The sequence below is a fragment of the Caretta caretta genome, chromosome 10 (assembly GCF_965140235.1).
Source record: "Caretta caretta isolate rCarCar2 chromosome 10, rCarCar1.hap1, whole genome shotgun sequence".
NCBI classification, from domain to species: Eukaryota; Metazoa; Chordata; order Testudines; family Cheloniidae; genus Caretta; species Caretta caretta.
In genome coordinates, this window is record NC_134215.1 from 20,005,931 (window position 1) to 20,029,713 (window position 23,783).

General features: G+C 45.2%; 2 protein-coding genes across 3 annotated transcripts in view; one reads left to right on the forward strand and one right to left on the reverse strand.

Moving 5' to 3' along the window:
• The window catches only part of MYH11 (myosin heavy chain 11), a 101,888-nt gene that overhangs the window by 9,276 nt on the left and 68,829 nt on the right, over positions 1–23,783 (forward strand). For both annotated transcript variants that reach the window (XM_048865709.2, XM_048865707.2), the window contains exons 2-3: positions 8,486–8,847; positions 17,600–17,756. In XM_048865709.2, coding sequence (XP_048721666.2) covers positions 8,503–8,847; positions 17,600–17,756 — 502 coding nt within the window. In that variant the 5' untranslated portion in view covers positions 8,486–8,502. The remainder of the gene's footprint in view (positions 1–8,485; positions 8,848–17,599; positions 17,757–23,783) is intronic.
• NDE1 (nudE neurodevelopment protein 1) overlaps positions 5,820–23,783 on the reverse strand; it is a 112,870-nt gene continuing 94,906 nt past the window's right edge. The window contains exon 9 of the mRNA XM_075132749.1: positions 5,820–6,061. Coding sequence (XP_074988850.1) covers positions 6,004–6,061 — 58 coding nt within the window. The 3' untranslated portion in view covers positions 5,820–6,003. The remainder of the gene's footprint in view (positions 6,062–23,783) is intronic.

Below are 23,783 nucleotides of genomic sequence, written 5' to 3' on the forward strand. Positions count from 1 at the left end.
GGAAATGGTGCTAGTATTCAGTGCCATTGCCCTATACTCATAGTTTCAGGCAACTGAGCAAATCCCTCCTCATTTCCCTCACCCCTGGGTGGCCAGAATCAATATGCCTGGTGCTGTGAATGGAGCCATGCACATGCATTCCAAAGCAGAAGTGTCAATAAGCAGGTCTTTGCTTAAAACTTTGGGGGAGGAAGGGAAGGGAGATCTGAATCTTAACTTTTGCGTTCCGTTGTGACTATATCGACAATGGTACCTCTGCGTCTTTTATCTGTAGCTGCTGCCAATGCGGACATGAGGGGTTACCCCTCCACATCCGCGAAACACCTGAGGCAGATAAGGAGGAGAAAGATAACGACTCTGGATGACACGTTCAATGAGATCCTGCAAATCAGTGCTGCATCAGCCCATAAGCAAAGGGTCTGGAGGGGGAACATTGCAGACAGCCTGGAGAAGGAAAGAGTGGACAGGAGAAAGACCCAGGAGCCCTACCAGGAAAAGGAGAGGGAAGTGCACCAGGACATAATGGGGCTTCTCTGTGCTGCAGACTCTTGTGGACCTACAGGTTCAACAATCCCAGGCTCACCTCCCTTTGCAGTTCATGGAGAACTCCAGTACAGCACCTCCCTACTCACCCCCAAACATTCCACCTGCCATTAGCTTCCCCATCCCTACCCCACCACTCCACCCTGGGTGACATTAAGACAACCACAGCTTCACATACCCTGACCTGTGAAAGCCACAGTTGCTGTATATGTAGGTAAAATGGACATGAATGTCTTTCCCCTTGTAAAGTTCTGTTCCATTAATTTATTATTTTTTTAATATATTTGCTTTTCAGTTGCACAGATTTTTCTTTGCACTGGTTTTGTTACTGAATAAAATTCTATTATTTGGAAAATAGTTCATCTTTATTAGTTCACAACATGTGCTGCAGGGTGCCTAGCAGTTCTGAAAGCACCCACTTGTTACTGTAAAGTGTGACACAACTCAGAGGATAAGTGACGAACAGTGTAATAATCAAAAATATACAGCAAGCACTGCAAAATTAACAGGTGCATTGGCAGTGGTAGATTCAAAGATATACACCAAGCACCACACAGTTCCTAACTGGCCCCAAAACAGCAGGGCACAGTGTACCACAATGCCTTACTGTGACTCTCTGTTAAAGTGCTCTTTCAAATCCTCCCTGAGCTGTATAGCTCCGTGTTGAGCTCTTCTACTAGCCCTTGTGTCTAACTGTTCACACTCAGCAGACAGCCACTCCACCCCAACAGCAACTTTCCCCCCTTGGCTTTGCAGATGTTATGCAGGACACAGCAGGCAACTATACCCATTGGGATGGTTTTTCATTCAGATCCAATCTTGTGAGTAAACACCAGCATCCCTTCTATCTAGAAAAAGTGCATTCAACAGTCATTCTGCACTTGCTTTCCTTGAAGCTTTCCTTGGTACTGTCGAGGGGACTGGTATATGGCTAGATGAGCCAGGGGAACAAGGGGTAGGCCGGATCCCCCAGGATCATTATTGGTTTTTCAACATCACCAATGGTAATCTGCTAGTTGGGAAAGAAAGTCCCTGCTTGTAGCCTTGTGAATAGTCCTGTGTTCTTAAAGATGTGAGCATGATGCAACTTCCTTGACCAGCCAACACTGATGTCAGTGAATTATTTCTGGTGATCCACAAATACTTGCATAACCATAGCAAAGTAGCCCTTTCTATTGATGTACTTTGTGGCAAGGTATCCTGGTGCCAAAACAGGGATATATTCCACCCCATTTCAGGAACCTCATGGCTGCAAATCCATCAACCTATGGTCTGCATATTGCTGGGACTCAGATCTGCATGGCCAGAGACAATTAACAGCCCTGTACACTTGCATGACAATGGCCCCCCGAGTGGATTTTCCAACTCTAAAATAATTTCACATTGACTGATAGCAATCCATCATTGCTAGTTGCCAGAGCACTGTCACCACTCACTTCTCCACTGTCAGTGCAGCTCTCGATTTTGGTCTCTGCACTGGAGGGCTGGAGCAAACTCAGCACAGAGATCTAGAAATGTGGCCTTGTCCAACTGAAAGTTCTGCAACCACTGCTCATCATCCCAAGCCTGTATCATGATGCAGTCCCACTACTCAGGGCTCATTTATCGGGCCCAGCAGCTGCACTCCATCATCTGCAGCTGCTCTGTGAACACCAACAACCACCTTGAATTGGTTCTTATTGTGTCCCACAGCACTCTGTTCTCCAAGAAATCATCACGTTCCTCATTGCTTTGATTCTTCTCCTGGCTCTGTAAATACCAGACGATCATGCATCCTGTGCTTACAGTGCGTATGACAATAGTGAAGAGCTGAGCAGGCTCCCAGCTTCTGTCAGAGATGGTGGACTGCAAGGGTTTGTGGGATTTTTTTTAAAAAGGTGCAACAATTATGGGGTATAGATGACATGGGATGGAAACAGCTGCATGCTGGAAAGTTGTCCCTTTGCTCCCAGTCACCCCTGCATTGTATTACCAAAACTTCCCAAAAGACCATGCACTGGACGATGGTGGGTGGCACACCAGGATATTTTCCCATTGTGCACCTCACTGTGCACTGACACAAGCACTCCTGGTGAGTGTGCCCAGCGTCAACATAAGAAACCAGATCTGACACACCCAAGTGATATAACAACTGTGGTGGCTTTATGCAGATGTAATTTGCGTCAACCAAAGTTTGTAGTGTAGACATGGCCTCATACTGCATGCCTGGCCCCTCTGCTTCTCACTCTCCCCACAATCATTCCCCTCTCTCTACTCCCACCCAGCACACACAACACTGAGGGTATGTCTACACTACAAAATTAGGTCGAATTTATAGAAGTCGGTTTTTTAGAAATCGTTTTTATATATTCGAATGTGTGTGTCCCCACAGAAAATGCTCTAAGTGCATTAAGTGCATTAACTCGGCGGAGCGCTTCCACAGTACCAAGGCAAGCGTCGACTTCCGGAGTGTTGCACTGTGGGTAGCTATCCCACAGCTCCCGCAGTCTCCACTGCCCATTGGAATTCTGGGTTGAGATCCCAATGCCTGATGGGGCTAAAACATTGTCACGGGTGGTTCTGGGTACATATCGTCAGGCCCCCGTTCCCTCCCTCCCTCTGTGAAAGCAGTAGCAGACAATCGTTTCGCGCCTTTTTTCCTGAGTTACCTGTGCAGACGCCATACCACGGCAAGCACGGAGCCCGCTCAGGTAACCGTCACCATATGTCTCCTGGGTGCTGGCAGATGTGGTACTGCATTGCTACACAGCAGCAGCAACCCCTTGCCTTGTGGCAGCAGACGGTGCAGTAGGACTGATAGCCGTCATCGTCATGTCCGAGGTGCTCCTGGCCACATCAGCCAGGAGCGCCTGGGCAGACATGGGTGCAGGGACTACATAAGAAGTGACTTGACCAGGTCATTCTCTTTAGTCCTGCAGTCAGTCCTATTGAACCATCTTATGGTGAGCAGGCAGGCGATACGGATTGCTAGCAGTCCTACTGCACCATCTTCTGCCGAGCAGCCATGAGATGTGGATGGCTTGCAGTCCTTCTGCACCGTCTGCTGCCAGCCAAAGATGTAAAAGATAGATGGAGTGGATCAAAACAAGAAATAGACCAGATTTGTTTTGTACTCATTTGCTTCTCCCCTTCCCCCGTCTAGGGGACTCATTCCTCTAGGTCACACTGCAGTCACTCACAGAGAAGGTGCAGCGAGGTAAATCTAGCCATGTATCAATCAGAGGCCAGACCAACCTGCTTCTTCCAATAAGAACAATTACTTAGGTGCACCATTTCTTATTGGAACCCTCCGTGAAGTCTTGCCTGAAATACTCATTGATGGAAAGCCACCCCCTTTGTTGATTTTAATTCCCTGTAAGCCATGTTGTCAGTCGCCCCTCCCTCTGTCAGAGCAACGGCAGACAATCGTTCCGCACCTTTTTTCTGTGCGGCTGCCATACCAAGGCAAGCATGGAGGCCGCTCAGCTCACTTTGGCAATTAGGAGCACATTAAACACCACACGCATTATCCAGCAGTATATGCAGCACCAGAACCTGGCAGAGTAATACCGGGCGAGGAGGCGACGTCAGCGTGGTCACATGAGTGATCAGGACATGGACACAGATTTCTCTCAAAGCATGGGCCCTGCATCATGCCAAAGCATGCATCATGGTGCTAATGGGGCAGGTTCATGGTGTGGAACGCCGATTCTGGGCTCGGGAAACAAGCACAGACTGGTGGGACCGCATAGTGTTGCAGGTCTGGGACAATTCCCAGTGGCTGCGAAACTTTCGCATGTGTAAGGGCACTTTCATGGAACTTTGTAACTTGCTTTCCCCTGCCCTGAAGCGCATGAATACCAAGATGAGAGCAGCCCTCACAGTTGAGAAGCGAGTGGCGATAGCCCTGTGGAAGCTTGCAACGCCAGACAGCTACCGGTCAGTTGGGAATCAATTTGGAGTGGGCAAATATACTGTTGGAGCTGCTGTGATGCAAGTAGCCAAAGCAATCAAAGATCTGCTGATATCAAGGGTAGTGACCCTGGGAAATGTGCAGGTCATAGTGGATGGCTTTGCTGCAATGGGATTCCCTAACAATGGTGGGACCACAGACAGAACCCATATCCCTATCTTGGCACAAGAGCACCAAGACAGCGAGTACATAAACCGCAAGGGGTACTTTTCAATAGTGCTGCAAGCTCTGGTGGATCACAAGGGACGTTTCACCAACATCAATGTGGGATGGCTGGGAAAGGTACATGATGCTCGCATCTTCAGGAACTCTGGTCTGTTTCAAAAGCTGCAGGAAAGGACTTTATTCCCAGACCAGAAAATAACTGTTGGGGATGTTGAAATGCCTATAGTTATCCTTGGGGACCCAGCCTACCCATTAATGCCATGGCTCATGAAGCCATACACAGGCAGCCTGGACAGTAGTCAGGAGCTGTTCAACTACAGGCTGAGCAAGTGCAGAATGGTGGTAGAATGTGCATTTGGACGTTTAAAGGCGCGCTGGCGCAGTTTACTGACTCGCTTAGACCTCAGCAAAACCAATATTCCCACTGTTATTACTGCTTGTTGTGCGCTCCACAATATCTGTGAGAGTAAGGGGGAGACGTTTATGGCGGGGTGGGAGGTTGAGGCAAATCGCCTGGCTGCTGGTTACGCACAGCCAGACACCAGGGCGGTTAGAAGAGCACAGGAGGGCGCGGTACGCATCAGAGAAGCTTTGAAAACCAGTTTCATGACTGGCCAGGCTACGGTGTGAAAGTTCTGTTTGTTTCTCCTTGATGAAACCCCCCGCCCCTTGATTCACTCTACTTCCCTGTAAGCTAATCACCCTCCCCTCCTCCCTTCGATCACCGCTTGCAGAGGCAATAAAGTCACTGTTGCTTCACATTCATGCATTCTTTATTAATTCATCACACAAATAGGGGGATAACTACCAAGGTAGTCCAGGAGGGGTGGTGGAGGAGGGAAGGAAAATGTCACACAGCACTTTAAAAGTTTACAACTTTAAAATTTATTGAATGCCAGCCTTCTATTTTTTGGGCAATCCTCTGTGGTGGAGTGGCTGGTTGGCCGGAGGGGCCCCCCCCCGCGTTCTTGGGCGTCTGGGTGAGGAGGCTATGGAACTTGGGGAGGAGGGTGGTTGGTTACACAGGGGCTGTAGTGGCAGTCTGTGCTCCAGCTGCCTTTGCTGCAGCTCAACCATACATTGGAGCATACTGGTTTGGTCCTCCAGCAGCCTCAGCATCGAATCCTGCCTCCTCTCATCACGCTGCCGCCACATTTGAGCTTCAGCCCTGTCTTCAGCCCGTCACTTACTCTCTTCAGCCCGCCACCTCTCCTCCCGGTCATTTTGTGCTTTCCTGCACTCTGACATTATTTGCCTCCACGCATTCGTCTGTGCTCTGTCAGTGTGGGAGGACAGCATGAGCTCAGAGAACATTTCATCACGAGTGCGTTTTTTTTTCCTTTCTAGTCTTCACTAGCCTCTGGGAAGGAGAAGATCCTGTGATCATTGAAACACATGCAGCTGGTGGAGAAAAAAAAGGGACAGCGGTATTTAAAAAGACACATTTTATAAAACAGTGACTACACTCTTTCAGGGTAAACCTTGCTGTTAACATTACATACATAGCACATGTGCTTTCGTTACAAGGTCGCATTTTGCCTCCCCCCATCGCGTGGCTACCTCCTCAACCCTCCCCCCTCTCCGTGGCTAACAGCGGGGAACATTTCTGTTCAGCCACAGGCAAACAGCCCAGCAGGAACGGGCACCTCTGAGTGTCCCCTGAAGAAAAGCACCCTATTTCAACCAGGTGACCATGAATGATATCTCACTCTCCTGAGGATAACACAGAGAGATAAAGAATGGATGTTGTTTGAACGCCAGCAAACATACACTGCAATGCTTTGTTGTACAATGATTCCCGAGTACGTGTTACTGGCCTGGAGTGGTAAAGTGTCCTACCATGGAGGACGCAATAAGGCTGCCCTCCCCAGAAACCTTTTGCAAAGGCTTTGGGAGTACATCCAGGAGAGCCGCGAATGCCAGGACAAATTAATCCTTTCACATGCTTGCTTTTAAACCATGTATAGTATTTTAAAAGGTACACTCACCGGAGGTCCCTTCTCCACCTGCCAGGTCCAGGAGGCAGCCTTGGGTGGGTTTGCGGGGTACTGGCTCCAGGTCCCGGGTGAGAAACAGTTCCTGGCTGTCAGGCAAACCAGTTTCTCCGCTTGCTTGCTGTGAGCTATCTACAACCTCATCAATCATCATCATCTCTTCCTCTTCCTCTTCTTCTTCCCCAAAACCTGCTTCTGTGTTGCCTCCATCTCCATTAAAGGAGTCAAACAACACGGCTGCGGTAGTGGTGGCTGAACCCCCTAAAATGGCATGCAGCTCATCATAGAAGTGGCTGGGGCTCTGACCCGCAGCGGCCGTTCGCCTCTCTGGTTTTCTGGTAGGCTTGCTTCAGCTCCTTAAGTTTCACGCGGCACTACTTCGGATCCCTGTTATGGCCTCTGTCCTTCATGCCCTGGGAGATTTTGACAAAGGTTTTGGCATTTCGAAAACTGGAACGGAGTTCTGATAGCACGGATTCCTCTCCCCATATAGCGATGAGATCCCATACCTCCCGTTCAGTCCATGCTGGAGCTCTTTTGCGATTCTGGGACTCCATCATGGTCACCTCTGCTGATGAGCTCTGCATGGTCACCTGCAGCTTGCCATGCTGGCCAAACAGGAAATGAGATTAAAAAGTTCGCGGTTCTTTTCCTGTCTACCTGGCCAGTGCATCTGAGTTGAGAGTGCTGTCCAGAGCGGTCACAATGGAGCACTCTCGGATAGCTCCCGGAGGCCAATACCATCAAATTGTGTCCAAAGTACCCCAAATTCGACCCCGCAAGGCCAATTTAAGCGCTAATCCACTTGTCAGGGGTGGAGTAAGGAAATCGATTTTAAAAGCCCTTTAAGTCGAAAAAAAGGGCTTCATCGCGTGGACGGGTGCAGGTTTACATCGATTTAACGCTGCTAAATTCGACCTAAAGTCCTAGTGTAGACCAGGGCTAAGTTATACAGTCTTAAGGAACAGAAGTGGCCAGACCTAGCAAATAGATTAAATGCTAAGGAACCTGAAGTTCCTGAACTGCCTGGACTGAAAGATTAATTTTAGACTGCTCTGTAAAGGCCTGAGCCAAAGACTATTGAAGTCAATGGAATGATTCCGACTGGTTTCAATGAACTTTGGATGAGACCCTAAAAATGGCCATGCTAATGCTAAGATAGAAGATTGTATGCAGTATTGTAGCCATGATGGTCCCAGGATATTAGAAAAAGGTGGGTGAGGTAATATCTTTTATTGGACCAAATGATTGGCAGGAGTGAACTCCAGAGGCAGTGACCTTCTAGTGAGAATGCTTAGTGCTAGAAGCACGAAGGTACACAAGGGCAAACACTGTTGCACTACAATGACATGAGTGGTTCCTATCTACAATGTATCTTTCAGTCAGACTGATCCAGAATACAACCATGTATGTTGTTGCAAGCTTTCCTATGTATATATGAGTTTATAAATTGTAGTAGATTTCTGTAACATTTCTAGGCTCTTGTCAGATTTTACAGTTTCCCAATAAGACTTTAATTAGTAACAATTTCCTGTAAGAGTCAATAGTATTTTGTAAATACCATCTGATTAACAGTTTTAGAGGGATATTAGTGAACTCCACTCTGCCCTGACAGGATTAAGGTAATTGAGTGATGGTGGCAGCCGTATATAAATTAATGAAAATCTGTCCAAATATCTTTTATGGACAGATTCAGAACTACTAGGTGATGTCCATGACATTAACAATAGTACTATGTAATTTCTGTGTGATCACTATTTAATCATGTTTTGTTTGGAACTCAGAATTCACATTTGCCTTCTTTTAAAACAAGGTTTTACTTTCTCAACAGGTGACTCTTGAGTCAAAATGGCCCAGAAAACTCAGCTAAGTGATGATGAGAAGTTCCTCTTTATAGACAAAAACTTCCTTAACAGCCCACTTGCCCAAGCAGACTGGACAGCTAAAAGATTGGTATGGGTCCCCTCAGAAAAGCAAGGATTTGAAGCAGCAAGTATCAAGGAAGAGAAAGGAGATGAGGTTATTGTCGAGCTGGCAGAAAATGGAAAGAAAATTGCAATCAGTAAGGATGACATCCAGAAGATGAACCCTCCAAAATTCTCCAAAGTGGAGGACATGGCAGAGCTGACTTGCCTCAATGAAGCTTCAGTGCTGCACAATCTAAGGGAGAGATACTTTTCAGGCCTAATTTATGTAAGTAAACTCAGGCTCATCGCTGTTACCTACTGATATGTTGACCGAGTCCTGTCATGAAACTGACACACCTTAGCCAGTACAGAGGTTCTGTGTTTCTGAACAATGACATGTGTAGATTATGCCTTTCCTCCTGACGCTTTCCAATGTAAAATGCATTTGATCCATTTTCCCATTTGACTTTTTTGTATATTCTACATTTTCCCCTGTTTGACTTCTCCTATTGTAACTAAGGATACAGCCTCTGTAGTTCTGTTGCACACTAGCTCAGGGGAAGGCCCAAAGACTTGCTAATTCTGAAAGAACAGTGGTGACTTTGGAGGTTTTCCTTAGGTAATCATAGAATCATAGGCAGGGCCGGATTAACTTTTTGTGGGCCCAGCACTAAACATATTTGTGGGGCCCCCTGGGGAATGATTGTAAAAGGGGATGGGGGCAAAAGCACAGTGAGGCAGGAGCTAGGGTTGGTCCCTGGAGCAAGGGAGGGGCCACGGGGAAACTGCGAGTGCAGCAGGGCTGGGGAGGGAGTAAACAGGACCCCCACCCCTGCCCACATAGAGCGGGTGCATACCTGGTTCTAGCCCATTCTCTTCGTCTGTCTGCACTGAGCTGCCCCTCTTCCCGCAGCAGCAGGACAGGTTCTCTTCCAGCCCTGTGGGGTGGGTGTTGGGAGTGGGAGGAGCAGAGGCTAATGTGGTTACTCCTATAACTGGACTTTTTGTTTCCAGTCAGCACTGCTAACCGGTCACCCAGGTCCCATTTTCTACTGGAGTTTCCAGGCTAAAACTGGATACCTGGCAACAGGGGTGCCAGAAAAGCCTGAGGGGGGAGGAGGGGCAAGCAATCATTTTTAAAAGTGAGAGGGCTAAGCCTTAAGGGCAGGAGGGAGGGGGGGAAGCAAGGGGTGGGTGGGCGGGCTAGGGAGTGGAGAGGAGCTAGTGGGCACGGCCATGTCTGCTGTACTGCCCAGGTAGGTTGGAGACTGTGGGGATCAGCTGACACAGTATCCCCAGCCCAGGTGCCGTGACAGCCAGTGGTGGATTTAGTGTTAGTGGGGGCCCCTGGCCCTGTGCTCAGCTTCATTTTTGGGGCCCCTCCTTGGGACCCAGACAGGAAAAAAAAATTCTCTCTTATCTCCCCCCACCCCTATTTTTCATTCTTTTTTTCTTCATCCTCCTCTTATAAGTAATAGCAAGTAAATGAAAATAGTGAGGTACCTTGATTGTTCTTGTAGTCTAACTTATTTTTCCACAGACCACTTGAAAATCACGGAGGGCCTCGATGGACCACTTAATGATCTTTCCAAATATTGTAAAAAACCGTTGGGGTACGGGGTCTGGCCAGGAGCTAGGGTGACGGACGGGGCTCAGGGTTGGGGCAGGAGGTTGGGGTGTGGAGCGCTTACCTGGGGCAGCTCCTGTTTGGTGCGAGGGGTGTAGGTGGGAATTTGGGGGGGGTGCAGGAGCTCTTGTTTGGTGCTCAGGATGGGGGTGGGGATGTAGGAGGATGCAGGAGTCAGGGCATGGGGTGTGGGGGGGGCTCGGTATGTGGGGGGGTGCAAGAGGCAGGGCAGGGGGCTGAGCAGGGGGCTAGGGGTGTGTGCAGCGGTCAGGGTGGGCAGAAGGTGTGGGCTCGGATCGTGGGGGTGCTCACGGCAGGGGGGCTTGAGAGGGTGTACCCCGATTCCAGCCCCTTCCCCAAGGCCTTGGCCCCTCCTCTTCTCCTCCCTCTCTCTGGAGCGGCGAGCATGCTGAGGCTCCGCTCTTCCCCCTCCCTCCTGCCAGCAAACAGCTGATTGGCGGCAGGGAGAGGGGAAGGGGCGGGAACGCAGCATGCTGGGGGAAGAGGTCGGGGAGGAGCTTGGCTGCCGGCAGAGCCTGCCCTGCTGCAGCAGGAGCCCCAGGAGGCAGCACCAAGCTTCTGCCCCCGCAGGAGAGAATGGGGTGGGGCGGAGAAGAGTGGGCCGTGGGCCCGGTGCCATGGTAAATCCGGTACTGATCATAGGATCATAGGACTGGAAGGGACCTTGAGAGGTCATCTAGTCCAGTCCCCTGAACTCATGGCAGGACTTATAATACTTAGTCCATGAGTGCAGGAAACTGGACTAGATGATCTCTCGAGGTCCCTTCCAGTCCTACGATTCTAAGTATTATCTAGACCATTCCTGACAGGTGTTTGTCTAACCTGTTCTTAAAAATCTCCAATGATGGAGATTCCACAACCTCTCTAGGCAATTTATTCCAGTGCTTAACCACCTTGACAGTTAGGTAATGTTTCCTAATGTCCAACCTAAACCTCCCTTGCTGAAATTTAAGCCCATTACTTCTTGTCCTGTCCTCAGAGGTTAAGAAAAACAATTTTTCCCCTCCTCCTTGTAATATTCTTTTATGTACTTGAAAACTGTTATGTCCCCCCTCACTCTTCTCTTTTCCAGACTAAACAAACCCAGTTTTTTCAATCTTCCCTCACAGGTCATATTTTCTAGACCTTTAATCATTTTTGTCGCTCTTCTCTGGACCCTCTCCAGTTTGTCCACATCTTTCCTGAAATGTTGCACCCAGAACTGGACACAATACTCCAGCTGAGGCCTAATCGGTGCAGAGTAGAGCAGAAGAATTACTTCTCATGTCTTGCTTAAAACACTCCTGCTAATCAAACGGAGCCCCAATCTTGTTCCTATTGAAATCAGTGGGGGGTTTTCTCATTGACTTCAATGGAAGCATGAGTCAGCTCCCAAGTCAAGTGTTTCAGACATACTTCTCCCCACCCCAAAAAAACCCACCACCACCAAAACACTACCCACCTATAGGGCCTAATCCCGCAGTCCTTTCTCAGGCAATATTCCCTTTGAAGTTAGTGTGGGTTGCCAGGGTATAAATCAGCACACAGGCTCCAGTTCAGCTAGTTACTTCAGCACATGCTTAAATTTAAACACATGAATAGTTCCACTGGAAATCAAATAGAACTACTCGTAAGCTTAAGTGCTCTGATAAATCAGGACCATAATTCTGTTCAGTATATTCCATTCTTCGTCTAAAATGTTTCCCCTTTTTGTTCAAATTACTGATCAAAACAATTTGGAATTCTCTTGATGTTCCTGTGCATTGGACTTGTACAGCCAAGATATTTCCATCCACCAGTCCGCACAGATGTATTTTATCATTACCAAATCCTATAATTAAACATAACTACATCTACTGAATTGTAGAACAAGAGGCTCCATGATATCCAGTAGGGACTTCACCATTGCTCTCGATTTTATGTGGCAGACACTCAGATACTGTGGTGCTGGGCAGCAGTATAATGCCCCAAGATGGTTAAATTGTGCTGCTGTGATATTTGTCACCAATGATTGGATGGAAATATGGAGCTGATCTGACAGATTTTACTGTTTCTTTTAAAACTTTCTCATTAGTAACATGAAAATCCTTAAAGTGGAAGGTAGGAAATCAGGCAGAAAATTAGGTAGTTATGCAGTGCTACACAGAGACTTATTAATCATCAGATAAAACCTTTTAAGAGGTGTAAAATCTGGTGCCTTTCATTTGGGAGCTTGATAAACCTAGCAAAATCAAGAGCTCTGAAAGAAGTTCACTATTGCAAGTTCCAGCATTTGAGGTTATGATTAGATTCTAATCTGAGAGAGGAAAATATTGAACTGTTTGTTAAAGCGTCATTGAAGGGACACCATCAATTTAGAAATCACACTTCTGTCAAAATGTTTTGCTGCTGTTACAAACAGCACCTAACATAACTAAGTGAAAGAAACTAGAGGGGGAAATTGTATCCATTTTTTGTGTATTTACTTTGCTCATTCGACAGCACTTGTGAATAGTCAGTTCCACTTTCTCTTACATAGCTACTCAGTTTCCCTTGTTACAGGGCTTACATGTAGCAAAAGAGGAGAGAAAAATATTTTTACGAACAGGAAAATGTGATTGTAAAAATCAGAAAAAATTGACGGGGGACACAAGGGCAAGCATAGTATCTGAAACTACTTTAAACTTTCTCATTTAACTAGATTTCAATATGATGGTGTTAATTTAACACACAAATTAATTAATATAATTTGCAGTACAATGGCTCACTATTTCTTGCAGCACTAAGGAACAATAGCTTCCATCTACTGTTCTGTGATATACAAAACTGCCCATCCTTACTCAAGCGCTTAATACTAGTGAACTCGCTTATAGTTCAGAAAAAGCGGGAGGCATTTAAACAGAGCTCCTAGCTTCATTCTCATTCATTCCTTAACGAATCGGAAGAATTCTCTCCTCACTTTTAGTCATGCAATGCATGCATTGACTTCTTTGGAACACATCGACATAACTGAGAGAATTGGACCTAAGTTGTTTTTAAAAAATCTTTTTCCCTGAAGAACATCTCTAATGAAATGTGGACTCCTCATTTTGCTATAGATAAGGATAACTTGAATAGAAAGTTCAAATTACCTGCCCTGTCCATTTACATTATATTGCCTTTTTAATATACATTCAACAACAAAATTGATCAAGCATGATAAAAGCTCCCTGCAAATAAGCTTTGAGGAAAAGGTTAAGATATGTCCTTTTTTTTAGTGCTTACTAAAAGTATGTGAAATGGGGATATTATCAGAGGAAAAACAATCTGACCATGCAGAACTAGCATTTAAGCCAACGATGCTGTTGATTTTGCTATTATTGCCTGCTGGCATTATCTTATTTAAGAAAATATGATTTGAGCACTTCCCAGACATAAACTCTAAGCACGAGTGCTCAGTGCTCAGTTTTCTTGAATGAGAATGGCTCATTTGCTTCTGTTTTCCCTGGGGCAGGCTGAGGCACTGGAAGAAGATAGAACCTTTACTGCTTTCACTGTAGCAGACACTCCTAAAGTGGCTATTTTCTGGAAAAACGCCAAGCCTATTTTAGAGCATCATGGAAAATTAAGAAAGAAATAAGGATTAAAATTGTCCTTCCTCTTGCTATCATATTTCATGTTGCTCAGAAAAAATAGAATCTGCCTTCTAAACAACCAAGTCCTACACAATCCTAGATCAAAGGATGATGATAAACATGAATATCGGTAAAATACTTCATATATATTTCAAGCAACAAGTGACAAAACTTCCATTGACTCTATTGGGAGCAGAAGCAGGCCATTTGTGTAGGTAGATTAGATTAGATTGATAATTTCCCATTAACACTAAATGATGTCACTATGAATCCCAGGAAACATACTGTCTGAATTTTAAGGCAAAAATTGGGTGTAAGTATTAAAATATAGAAAAAATATATTTGGACTAGAACCAGATTATCTCATGGTGTCTTTCCTTAAATAGTTTTTATCCTAGAACCATATAACAAAAGACATATTAACACAACTCTCTGACTACAGGTAAAATTTTAGGGTAAAATTCCACTGTCTGATCTACATACTGGAGGCCGGAGTCTCAGGTGGTGTAAATCAGCATAGCTTCTTTGTATTCAGTGAAGTTATCTCAATGTTACCTGTTGTGGACCTGGCCGAGGATGTACACTCTACTGTTTGGCACTCTCACTCCATGGCTGGGGGATTGATGTCAGTGGGAGATTTGCTCACATAGAGCAGTATAGTGAAGGTCAGGCCCATTGTTCACACTGGAAAGACAACCTATGGGCTGTGTCTTTCCACATTGTCTATGAGGTTAGGGCATTGCAAGGTGAGCAAATTCAGTTTCCAGGGCATGGCTGTATCAGATTAGTATTTGTCTTTCTGAGGCTTGAAGTAGGAGAGATGTAAGTAGTTTGCCCAATTCCAGTAAGTGCATCTCAATCAGATGATTAGAAACCATAATGAGAGAGAAACCATAATGTGCCAGCTGCCCGAAACTCAAAGGAAAATGATGTGTTTTTAACAGAGAGAGCAGAAGGAATATTTCTAACACTAACGGAACACACAAAGTTTACATCCTTAGCGCTTACATAAGATTTTAAAGGCTCACTTCTCTCCCAGGGGTCTGCAAGGACAGCTGTGGCAAAGGGGCGTTCACCTCCTAGGGAGGTGGGGGCAGGAGTAACATCTGCACTTTCTCAGAGGAGGAGTTTTAAACAGCCTGTGGTTGGTAGGAGTCCCATGAGTGGAAGCTGCCCAGAAGATGCACTGAATCAACACGTATCCAGGGTGCCATGGCCCTGCCCCCATCCCTAGATGGCCCAAACTATTTTCTGGGCTGTGCCTGCCAGCTCCAGACCCTCTGTGGACTGGCATGTGGGTGACTTGAGCTTCTGAATCCCACTGTCCGGGCAGACTGTATCGTTGGGGCTGGCAGCTTGATTTAACCCATGCAGAAATATCTTTTAACCCTGTGATAGATTATCATAAAATCTTGCCTACAGAGTGCTTCATATTCACTAATTCTCCTTCTCAATATCCTCACCAGGTAGGTGACCTGGGATTGTAGCTGAGCTTTCACAAGCTGGGAAAGGAAGATCTCAAGTAATTTGCCCAAAATCAGACAGAGCCTGTCAGAGCTAAGATTAGAAGTCCGGAGTCCTGTGCGTGGATCAGTAGCTCATATTGTCTCCCTGCCTAAATAACCACTTCACTATTAACTTCTTACTCTTTAAGGCCCTGATTCAACAAGGTACTTAAGCACATGCCTAATTCAAAGTACATGAGTTATCCTACTGACTCCAGTAGGACAAGTCACATGCTCAAAGTCAGGTATATTCTTAAGTACCTAGCTGAATTGAAGCCTAAGTTAGAACTGTTCTTAAATGGGAAGTCTACATGCTTTTTCGGGGGGAGGAAGTGATGTTAGGTATGCAAGATAAAGTTGCCCAGCTGTCCTTGCTTTTAAAAGCCTTGAGGGAATCAATCTTTCAATCACTATGTAACCTTAAACTGTTATTTAAAACTTCTAATTGTTTTAGACATATATAGTCCTTCAATACTGGTTTATAGGAGTTTGAGACAGATTTTTTTTTAACTGAATATTTGCCCAGTCTGAAAGAAACCCCACTATCCATTTAGTTCTGAGCTCTTCTCTCTTTCCAGTATATGGGATCATTTCAGAATGTTTGGAGTTGGGACTTCCCTTCAAGACTCCAATGCCAAAGAGAATCCAGTGTTAGTAACTAGTGACCTATCAGTTCTAGCGTAGGGACCTTGAAGGAAGTGAAGAGCTTGACCATACTTTCCTTGATATCTCACATAAGAACATGCAAATGCAGCAGTAGAGTTTCCAAAGGTAGTAGACGTGTGAGCACTGGGATCCTTTGACCTAACCAGAATTAGACCACAGGAGTTCTCCTGCACAGTGCAAGTAACCAACCTGTTGATCAGCACTGCAAACTGATGGATGCTATTTCTGTGTTTGCCTAATACCATATACGGTGTTCAGTCTGTATTTAAAACTTGTACTGTTTCCTAATATAGTCAAGAAAGGGAAATCCCTATGCCCATATTTTAAGTCTCTGCTCAAGGACACAAGCCTGCAGAGATGCCTTTGCGTGGTCACATTTTGGAGGTTCTTGTGATGGCTACTGTACAGCTAGACCTATACTCAAACATATTCCTTAGATTCAGGAAGGAAAAGATCAAATAGAAACAGTCTCCTGTGAAATAACTCAAATGGTATATTAAAAAACTGTCCAATAATAATTCATCTCTATAAATATAAATTAAAATAATTGGAAGATGTTAAATTCGTAAATGATTGTAGTTCCAGTTCTACAACACAACTTTTTTCCTTCTCATTTTCTTTTTTAAATCTAACATGAAGTTTTGATTATGAATAAATGATCAGACAGGTTTATAGTTCTTTCCTTGTGAATTGTTTAAGAGCGGATACTGAAATCTGCTAGCTAGCCACAGTCATGCAAACAAATTTCAGCCTGTGAAGTTCTTGCAAACTGGTCACTTTGACTACCTGCTATTCATTATTTGTGGTACATGATTAGTCACTTATGTCATGTGCTATTGTTTCTGCTACTGATTGGATAGCTGAAACCTTTTAAAATAAAAGCATAATGAAAAGCAAATGATGAACAACAAATAGTCAATGTTCTTGTTTGCGTGAATATCCTTATTCACATGTAAAGAATCATTCCCTAAACTCTTGTGTTAACAAAAACCCCAAAGCCAGGTAATAAGGACATTTATGTGGTCTGACCAAGCAGCAATTTGGAACTAGAATGAATTTTTTGCAAACAGCCTTTGTAGTATTCATCCAGCTCTACATTATATACATACCACCCTACTTTAAAAAAAAATCAATGTCAGTTTCAAGTTTTTTCCCAATTATCCTGAGATTTTAATTTAGCGAATTGCTATCTGGTTAAACAGAGACTGTAATGTTTTTCAGCTCATTGAAATTGCTCATATACAGATCCATAGGCATTTCCATGTACATGCAAGCACTAAGAATGGTGGTGGCCAGTTCTGCCCATTCACCCTGTGCAACCCCAGCAAAGTAACTGCAGTCATGAACTATGGCACGTGGTATGCAAAGTATGATGTTTTTATCGAACTTGACATTTGAACATTCTTGTAGCTATCTCTTATTGTTAGAGATGATTAGGTGGATATGTAACTGAAAATTCTTACTTCACCCAGGTATATGTTCTGATTTCTCTATGGCTATATCATCGTTGTGTTGTATAAAAGGCTGTCTAGGACAGCGATTTACTTATTAAAATATTGTGTTAAATATGTTTGATCTTCATGTTTCTCAATGTTTCTTGAAACATTCTGAGTTACACTATTCTTCTCTATTCGGTTTTCCTTGCAGACATATTCAGGCCTCTTCTGTGTTGTGGTAAACCCATACAAATACCTGCCCATCTATTCAGATAAGATTATTGATATGTACAAAGGGAAGAAGAGGCATGAGATGCCACCCCATATCTATGCTATTGCAGATACAGCATACAGGAGTATGTTGCAAGGTAAGGCTGGAAAATATCCTGGCTTAGCAATGTTTATAAAACTTAGAAATCCCTGAGCAGCAGCAGAATATGATTGTTATAAAAGTTTATTCCATCTAGGAAAGGAGCACAGTCAGAAGAAGATTTATAGCTCTCTTCAATTACAGAAAAGAGACATGGGCTTTCTAAAGCTTCCCGAGGAATTCTTTGGCAGGAATTGCGGTCCATGAACATTATGTGACTCAAAAAGGAAAAACAATCGATTCACCAGTCTGAGTGGAGGCATGTGGGCAGGGTTTAAAGTCAAGCAAATAGTTTTGGCAAATACGGGCATGGAAAAAACTCCCTTTGTACATGGAGACTATTCCAAGGCTAGCCGCTAAGTTTTGCTGACTCCTGGTCAGCGTTACTGTGTGCGTGCTGCAATAAAGTGAAGCCAAGTGAAATCCAGTAACGTCTTGGTGACTATCATTTGGTTGCATTCTCACATTTTGGAGCTGGGGTCCTATCTTCGGCATCAAGAATGCAATCAGCCTTCTAACGATAAAGAGAATGAGCTGCAGTGGGAACAGGATCAGACCCAAAAAGTAATGTGGAAGAGACTTTCGAGGTAACATACCTCCTCTCACTCGTGCTGTCATTGTTTTATCATAGACTCAGAGAAATAAACGACTGGATTGGGCCTCAAGAGGTTATCTAGTCCATCCCCCACATGTTGAAATGAGACCAAGTTTACCTAGACCATCCCCGACTGGTGCTTGTCTAGCCTCTTCTTAAAAAGCTCCAATTATGGGGATTCCACAACCTCCCTGGGACGCCTATTCCCGTACTTAACTATCCTTAGTTAGAACAGTTGATCCCTGTCTTCCTTATAACAGTCTTTATCACAGAGGTCCCCAAATTGTGGGGCGCGCCCCCCTAGAAGGCATGGAGGAACGACTATGGGTGTGTGGCAGGGCCCAAGATAGCCCCTCAGGGGGGCAGGGAGGGAACGCCACCCATCCCCTCCCCACCACCAGATTTGCTCTGGGCCCGCTCCCACGCCTGGCCCCCTCCTAGTCTCTTGTCCCAGCACCTGCCCCCATCCCCAGTCTCGGTGCGGTTCCACTCCTGGCCCTGCCCCCAGCCTCAACTGCTGGCTGCGGTTCTGTTTTCGGCCCGGGGCTGAGACTGGGAGTAGGGCTGGGAGGGGAGCCACATCTGGCTGCGTGCCTGGCTGCCGGCTCCCACCACAGCCCGGCTGCGGCTCCGCTCCCGCCCCCAGGCCCTCTCCCGGCTCCACACCCATCCCCAGCCTTGCCCCGCCCCACACACACACGTGGACCCGCTCCCATCTCCAGGAGGGCGGCAGGGTGCGGATGGGAGTAAGGGGGGGTGCAACCCTCAAAAGTTTGGAGCCCGCTGCCTTAACATATTTGAAGACTGTTATCAGCTCCTCCCCTCAGTCTTCTTTCCTTTTAAGTTTCTAGTCCTATTTTTTTAAACTTTCCTCATAGATCAGATTTTCTAAATCTTTGTTTTTGTTGCTCTCTTCTGGACTCTTTCTTCAGTTTGTTCACATCTTTCTTAAAGAGTGATGCCCAAAACTAGACACAATATTCCAGCTGAGGCCGCCCCACTACAGAGTGGAATGGAACAATGAACTCCCATATCTGACATATAACACTCCTGTTAATACACCCCAGAGTGATATTAGACTATTTTTTGCAGCTTTATCACATTATTGACTCATATGCAGTTTGTGATCAACTAGAACACCCAGATCCTTTCCAGCAGTACTACCACCTAGCCCAGTGGTGGGCAAACTTTTTGGCCCGAGGGCCACATCGGGGAATAGAAATTGTATGGAGGGCCATGGATGCTCACAAAATTGGGGTTGGTGGGGGAGTGGGCGTGGGCTCTGGGCTGGGACTGAGAGGTTCGGAGGGTGGAGGGGGAGGGGAGATTATGGCTGGGGCAGGGGTGTGGGAAGGGGTTCGGGTTCTGGCTGGGGGTGTGGGCTCTGTAGTGGGGCTGGGAATAAGAGGTTTGGGGTGCAGGAGGGTGCTCTGGTTTAGAGAGGTTTAGAGAGCGGGAGGGGGATCAGAGCTGGATCTGGGGCAGGGGGTTGGGGTGTGGGGAGAGGCTCAGGGGTGTGGCCCCTGATGGGCTGGATCTGGCCCGTGGGCCGTAGTTTGCTCACCCCTGACGTAGCCAGTTATTCTCCATTTTGTCTCTGTGCAGTTGATTCCTCCTTCATAAGTGTAGTCCTTTGCATTTTGTCACTACTATATTTCATCTTGTTGCTTTCAGATATAAACCTGTAAAGCCTTATGTAAAAGCTTTTAGTCTAAGAAAAACCAACAGATTTTGGGTGGCGGTGGGGAATAGAAAACAATCAGTTTATAACACTGCACCAGTACAGGGAAAGTCGATATATTGGTCTACTGTCTCAGAACCAGCCACAAATGTGGTCCAGGAAATTGGGGTTCAGATGAACTGCACTCTTCGTCCCCTGATTGTTTGAGCATTTACATGTTGAAAGATATTGAAAAATGAAGTTCAAGGGCCCAATCCTGCAGTCCTCATCGACAAATTTTGCCTGAGCAAGAACTCCCCGACTGGGCCCTGAGCTTGCTTGACTTGGGAAAACAAACCAGGAATGTTTACAAAGCAGTATTGCAGCCCAATAGCTGAGCTACTGAGAAGTACCAATTTCTTTGTAATATATTGTTTGTGTAATAAGCTTAAGCATATGTACACAACAATGTGATTGCTATTCAGAGAAATTGTGCAGAGCTCAGCAAAGCATTTTGCACCCTGTATTATTTGTGTCATTTTCCTATGTAGTCAATTTATTCAAAACTCTATGAGATACAAGTATTGTTCTGATGCTGTATTTGTGCCTTCTCTCTGAGAAATATAATTGATAATCTTAGTTGCTATGTATAAGGAATCAAAAATTAAAGTTATCAGTCCTTAACCAATAATCTGGAATATCGTAAATGGTGGCAATTGTTTCATTCACAAGACCTACCCAAGACACAACAAAGGAAGCTAATTTCCTGCTTTTCCATGAAAAGCAGTGCTCCTCTTGTATAAGACTGGCTTTGTTGTGTGATTATGTAACATCAACAGACGCCAGTTGTCGGGATTGAACCTGGGACCTCTGGAGCTTAGTGCATGAACCTCTACTGTGTGAGCTAAAAGCCACAGGGCTGTTAGCTAAGGCTGTAGAGCAAACTCATTAATCCCTGTCTCGCTAAGTGGTCTCTGTGCCACTAGATGGACAGAACACTACACCCAGAAGGTGTGTGGGTTACAATTAGTATGTTAGGTTCTGCTTGCAGCCTATATTAACTGACCGTAGATAAATAATAGACTTCAGCTGACTTTAAATACCTAGCAGGGTATTTTAATGTAGTTGGATATTAATGTTGAAATACATCTGTTGCCTATAGGCCAACAGTTTCAAATAGTGGGGACCTAAAGTGAGGTCCCAGAATCCATATTTAGGAAGTAGCTGGTTTTTTTTATTATTATTATTTTCCCCCCAGAAGACGTGAGCACTCACAGCTCCCTCTGACTTCAGTGGAAACTGAGTGCTCAGTACTCCTGAAGATCAAACCACTTACTTCGGTCCCAAATATGGATTCAGGTGTCCAACTTTACACATCTACACTTTCAAACATTGGCCAGAGTGTGTAGAAATATATATAATCCTATTTAAATCCTGGACAATCAAGTAGCTGCCATATTGTATCAGCCTTTGTTAGCTTTGTGGCTGATGTGATGAATGCACAATTTGCTTTTCTTATCTAGAAACCACTTTGGCTTCTCCAGCTGAGTGGGAATGGAAGATAGGGTCACAGTCTGACATACAAAGCAGGGAGTTTTGACACTTCACCATAATGCACAGAGAAGATAACAGACAATGTGCCTCCCTCCCCTAATTATAGCAGCAGTTACTCTTATAAAAACATGCATATCAAATCCTCTTACACTCAAATTTATTGCATAAGCATACAAGGGTCAGATGCTGGAATCTAGCTTAATGAGACCAGGGAAGTCTCTTCCAGAATAGCATAATCATGGTAGAGTAAACCACTCAGTATAAGTTGATGCCATATCCAGTCCGTACTGTATTTGTCTGATTTCAGAACTACCCCTTGACATTAGGGACGCAGTGCTGTCTAGTGGCGAGAGCTAGAAACTCAGTCAGGTTATGCACTGAGATGAAAGAGGAGAGGTGTGTGAGAAGGATGAAGGCCAAACATCGGTGCCTCTCTCACAACTTCACCATCACCAGCCACAAATTAACGCCTGACAGCAAGGACCTGAGGGAAGGACCTGAAACAGACTTGGGCTTGCTTCGGTTCTTTCCTGAGCTGGTGAGATAGCCCATGGGCTTACAGAGCATCCTCACTTTTGCTTTTCCTGGCTACCTCCCCACCCTTCTCAGTCTTCCTGAAATTTACTTGCTGTTGAGAGATTGCAACTGCTCGTCTCACAGATTTTACTTTGAAGGACTTTGGTTTGTTTCTGTGTTCCTTGTTGTGTTTGAGGGGTGGCGTTTTAGGAGTTGTGGTGGGTTTTTTTAAAACGGCAAATAGAATTCCTTGTTTGTTGACCCTGCCCGTTTTTGACTCCTATTGCTGGCACCAGTTCTGAGAGGATCTCTGCTGTTGTGGCAATGTGATTAATGTACTTCTTTGAAAGTTACCCTTCTTGACAGTGGAGAGGAAGAGGACGGGTGGGAGGGAGAAAAAGGGGGATGAGTTCATGAGAAGAGCCTAAGAGTCTTTAACTGGATGTACTTTGACTGTCTGTAACACTCAAACCCTACACAGCAGCAGTTCAATGGGAGGAGCAGTCCCATGAGATCTGGTCACAAGCCCAGGCCACCACCCCCCTCACTTCTTATTTTATTTATTTATTTGTAAATGGTATTTTGGATTCTCTCCGTTTCAGCGAGAGCCCCAGCTGCTTTTGATACTTTAAAAACTGTGCTTTTGTCTGTTTGTGCTTTGCACACCTATCTGAATCCAACTTCAAAATATCTCCATTTGTTCTACCAGACTTCACCCCCAGTTGGAGTGGTGAAAGTGCATTTCGGTGGGCGTTGCGGGTGAGCAACAGAATATGTATATATAAAGTGTATGGACACGCACCGGCAAATATGGGGTTTGAACAAATATGTTTACAGCTGGAGTGTAAACAGAAAATCATGTTTGCAAAGCATGCATTGCAGCACTAACTCCCTGCATATTTTCCTTGTGAGTTTTTAGTATCTTGCTTAGTCAACAGGCATACAGTGCCCTTTAAAAACCAGGAGTATCTTTATGTTTATAAAGTGTGAAGAATTGTGCTTTAATATTTCCTCCTCAGGACAGCATGGCCCAGGGCAATCCACTCACTTATCCTTGGCTGACGGACTTTGCTTTCATAAGGGGGCAATCCCTCAGCTGGTATAAATTGCCATAGCTCTATGGAAGACAACAGAATGACGATGACAACATCACTGGCTGAGGATCTGCCCCCAAGAGTTTGTAATGCTGCTGGAGTAAAAAGCATATCCAAATACCTAAGCAGAGAACTCTTCTTCTATTATGCATTTGGTCCTCGCTAAGTGGCACTTCCCCTTTGTTTGGTTCATATTTAGGCATCAAATATGAGGTCTGAGATAAGTTTTTGACTTGTTCTAATGCTCAAAAACATAGCCAAGGAAAACTGATGTTAAATATTTGGGTACCTGCCCAAAACCCACACAAATGTGTATTCAAACGAGGGGAAAAATGTAAGGAGATATTGACTGGGAGATAGACACACAATTCCCATTAACTTCACTGGGAGTTGAGCACCTAAATCCCAGAGGTGATGTTGAAAATCTTATCTATTAGCTCTTCCTCAGAGTAGGGGACTGGGAGTCTTGACTAATCAGTCTAGCACCATCTGTCACTGGCAGTGTGTCGAGGGCCCAATCACTCTCTTTGAGCACCCCTGTTTCCTCATAAACGTAATGGGCATAATAATACTTAATATCTCACGGGACATGTTGTGGTTCCATCC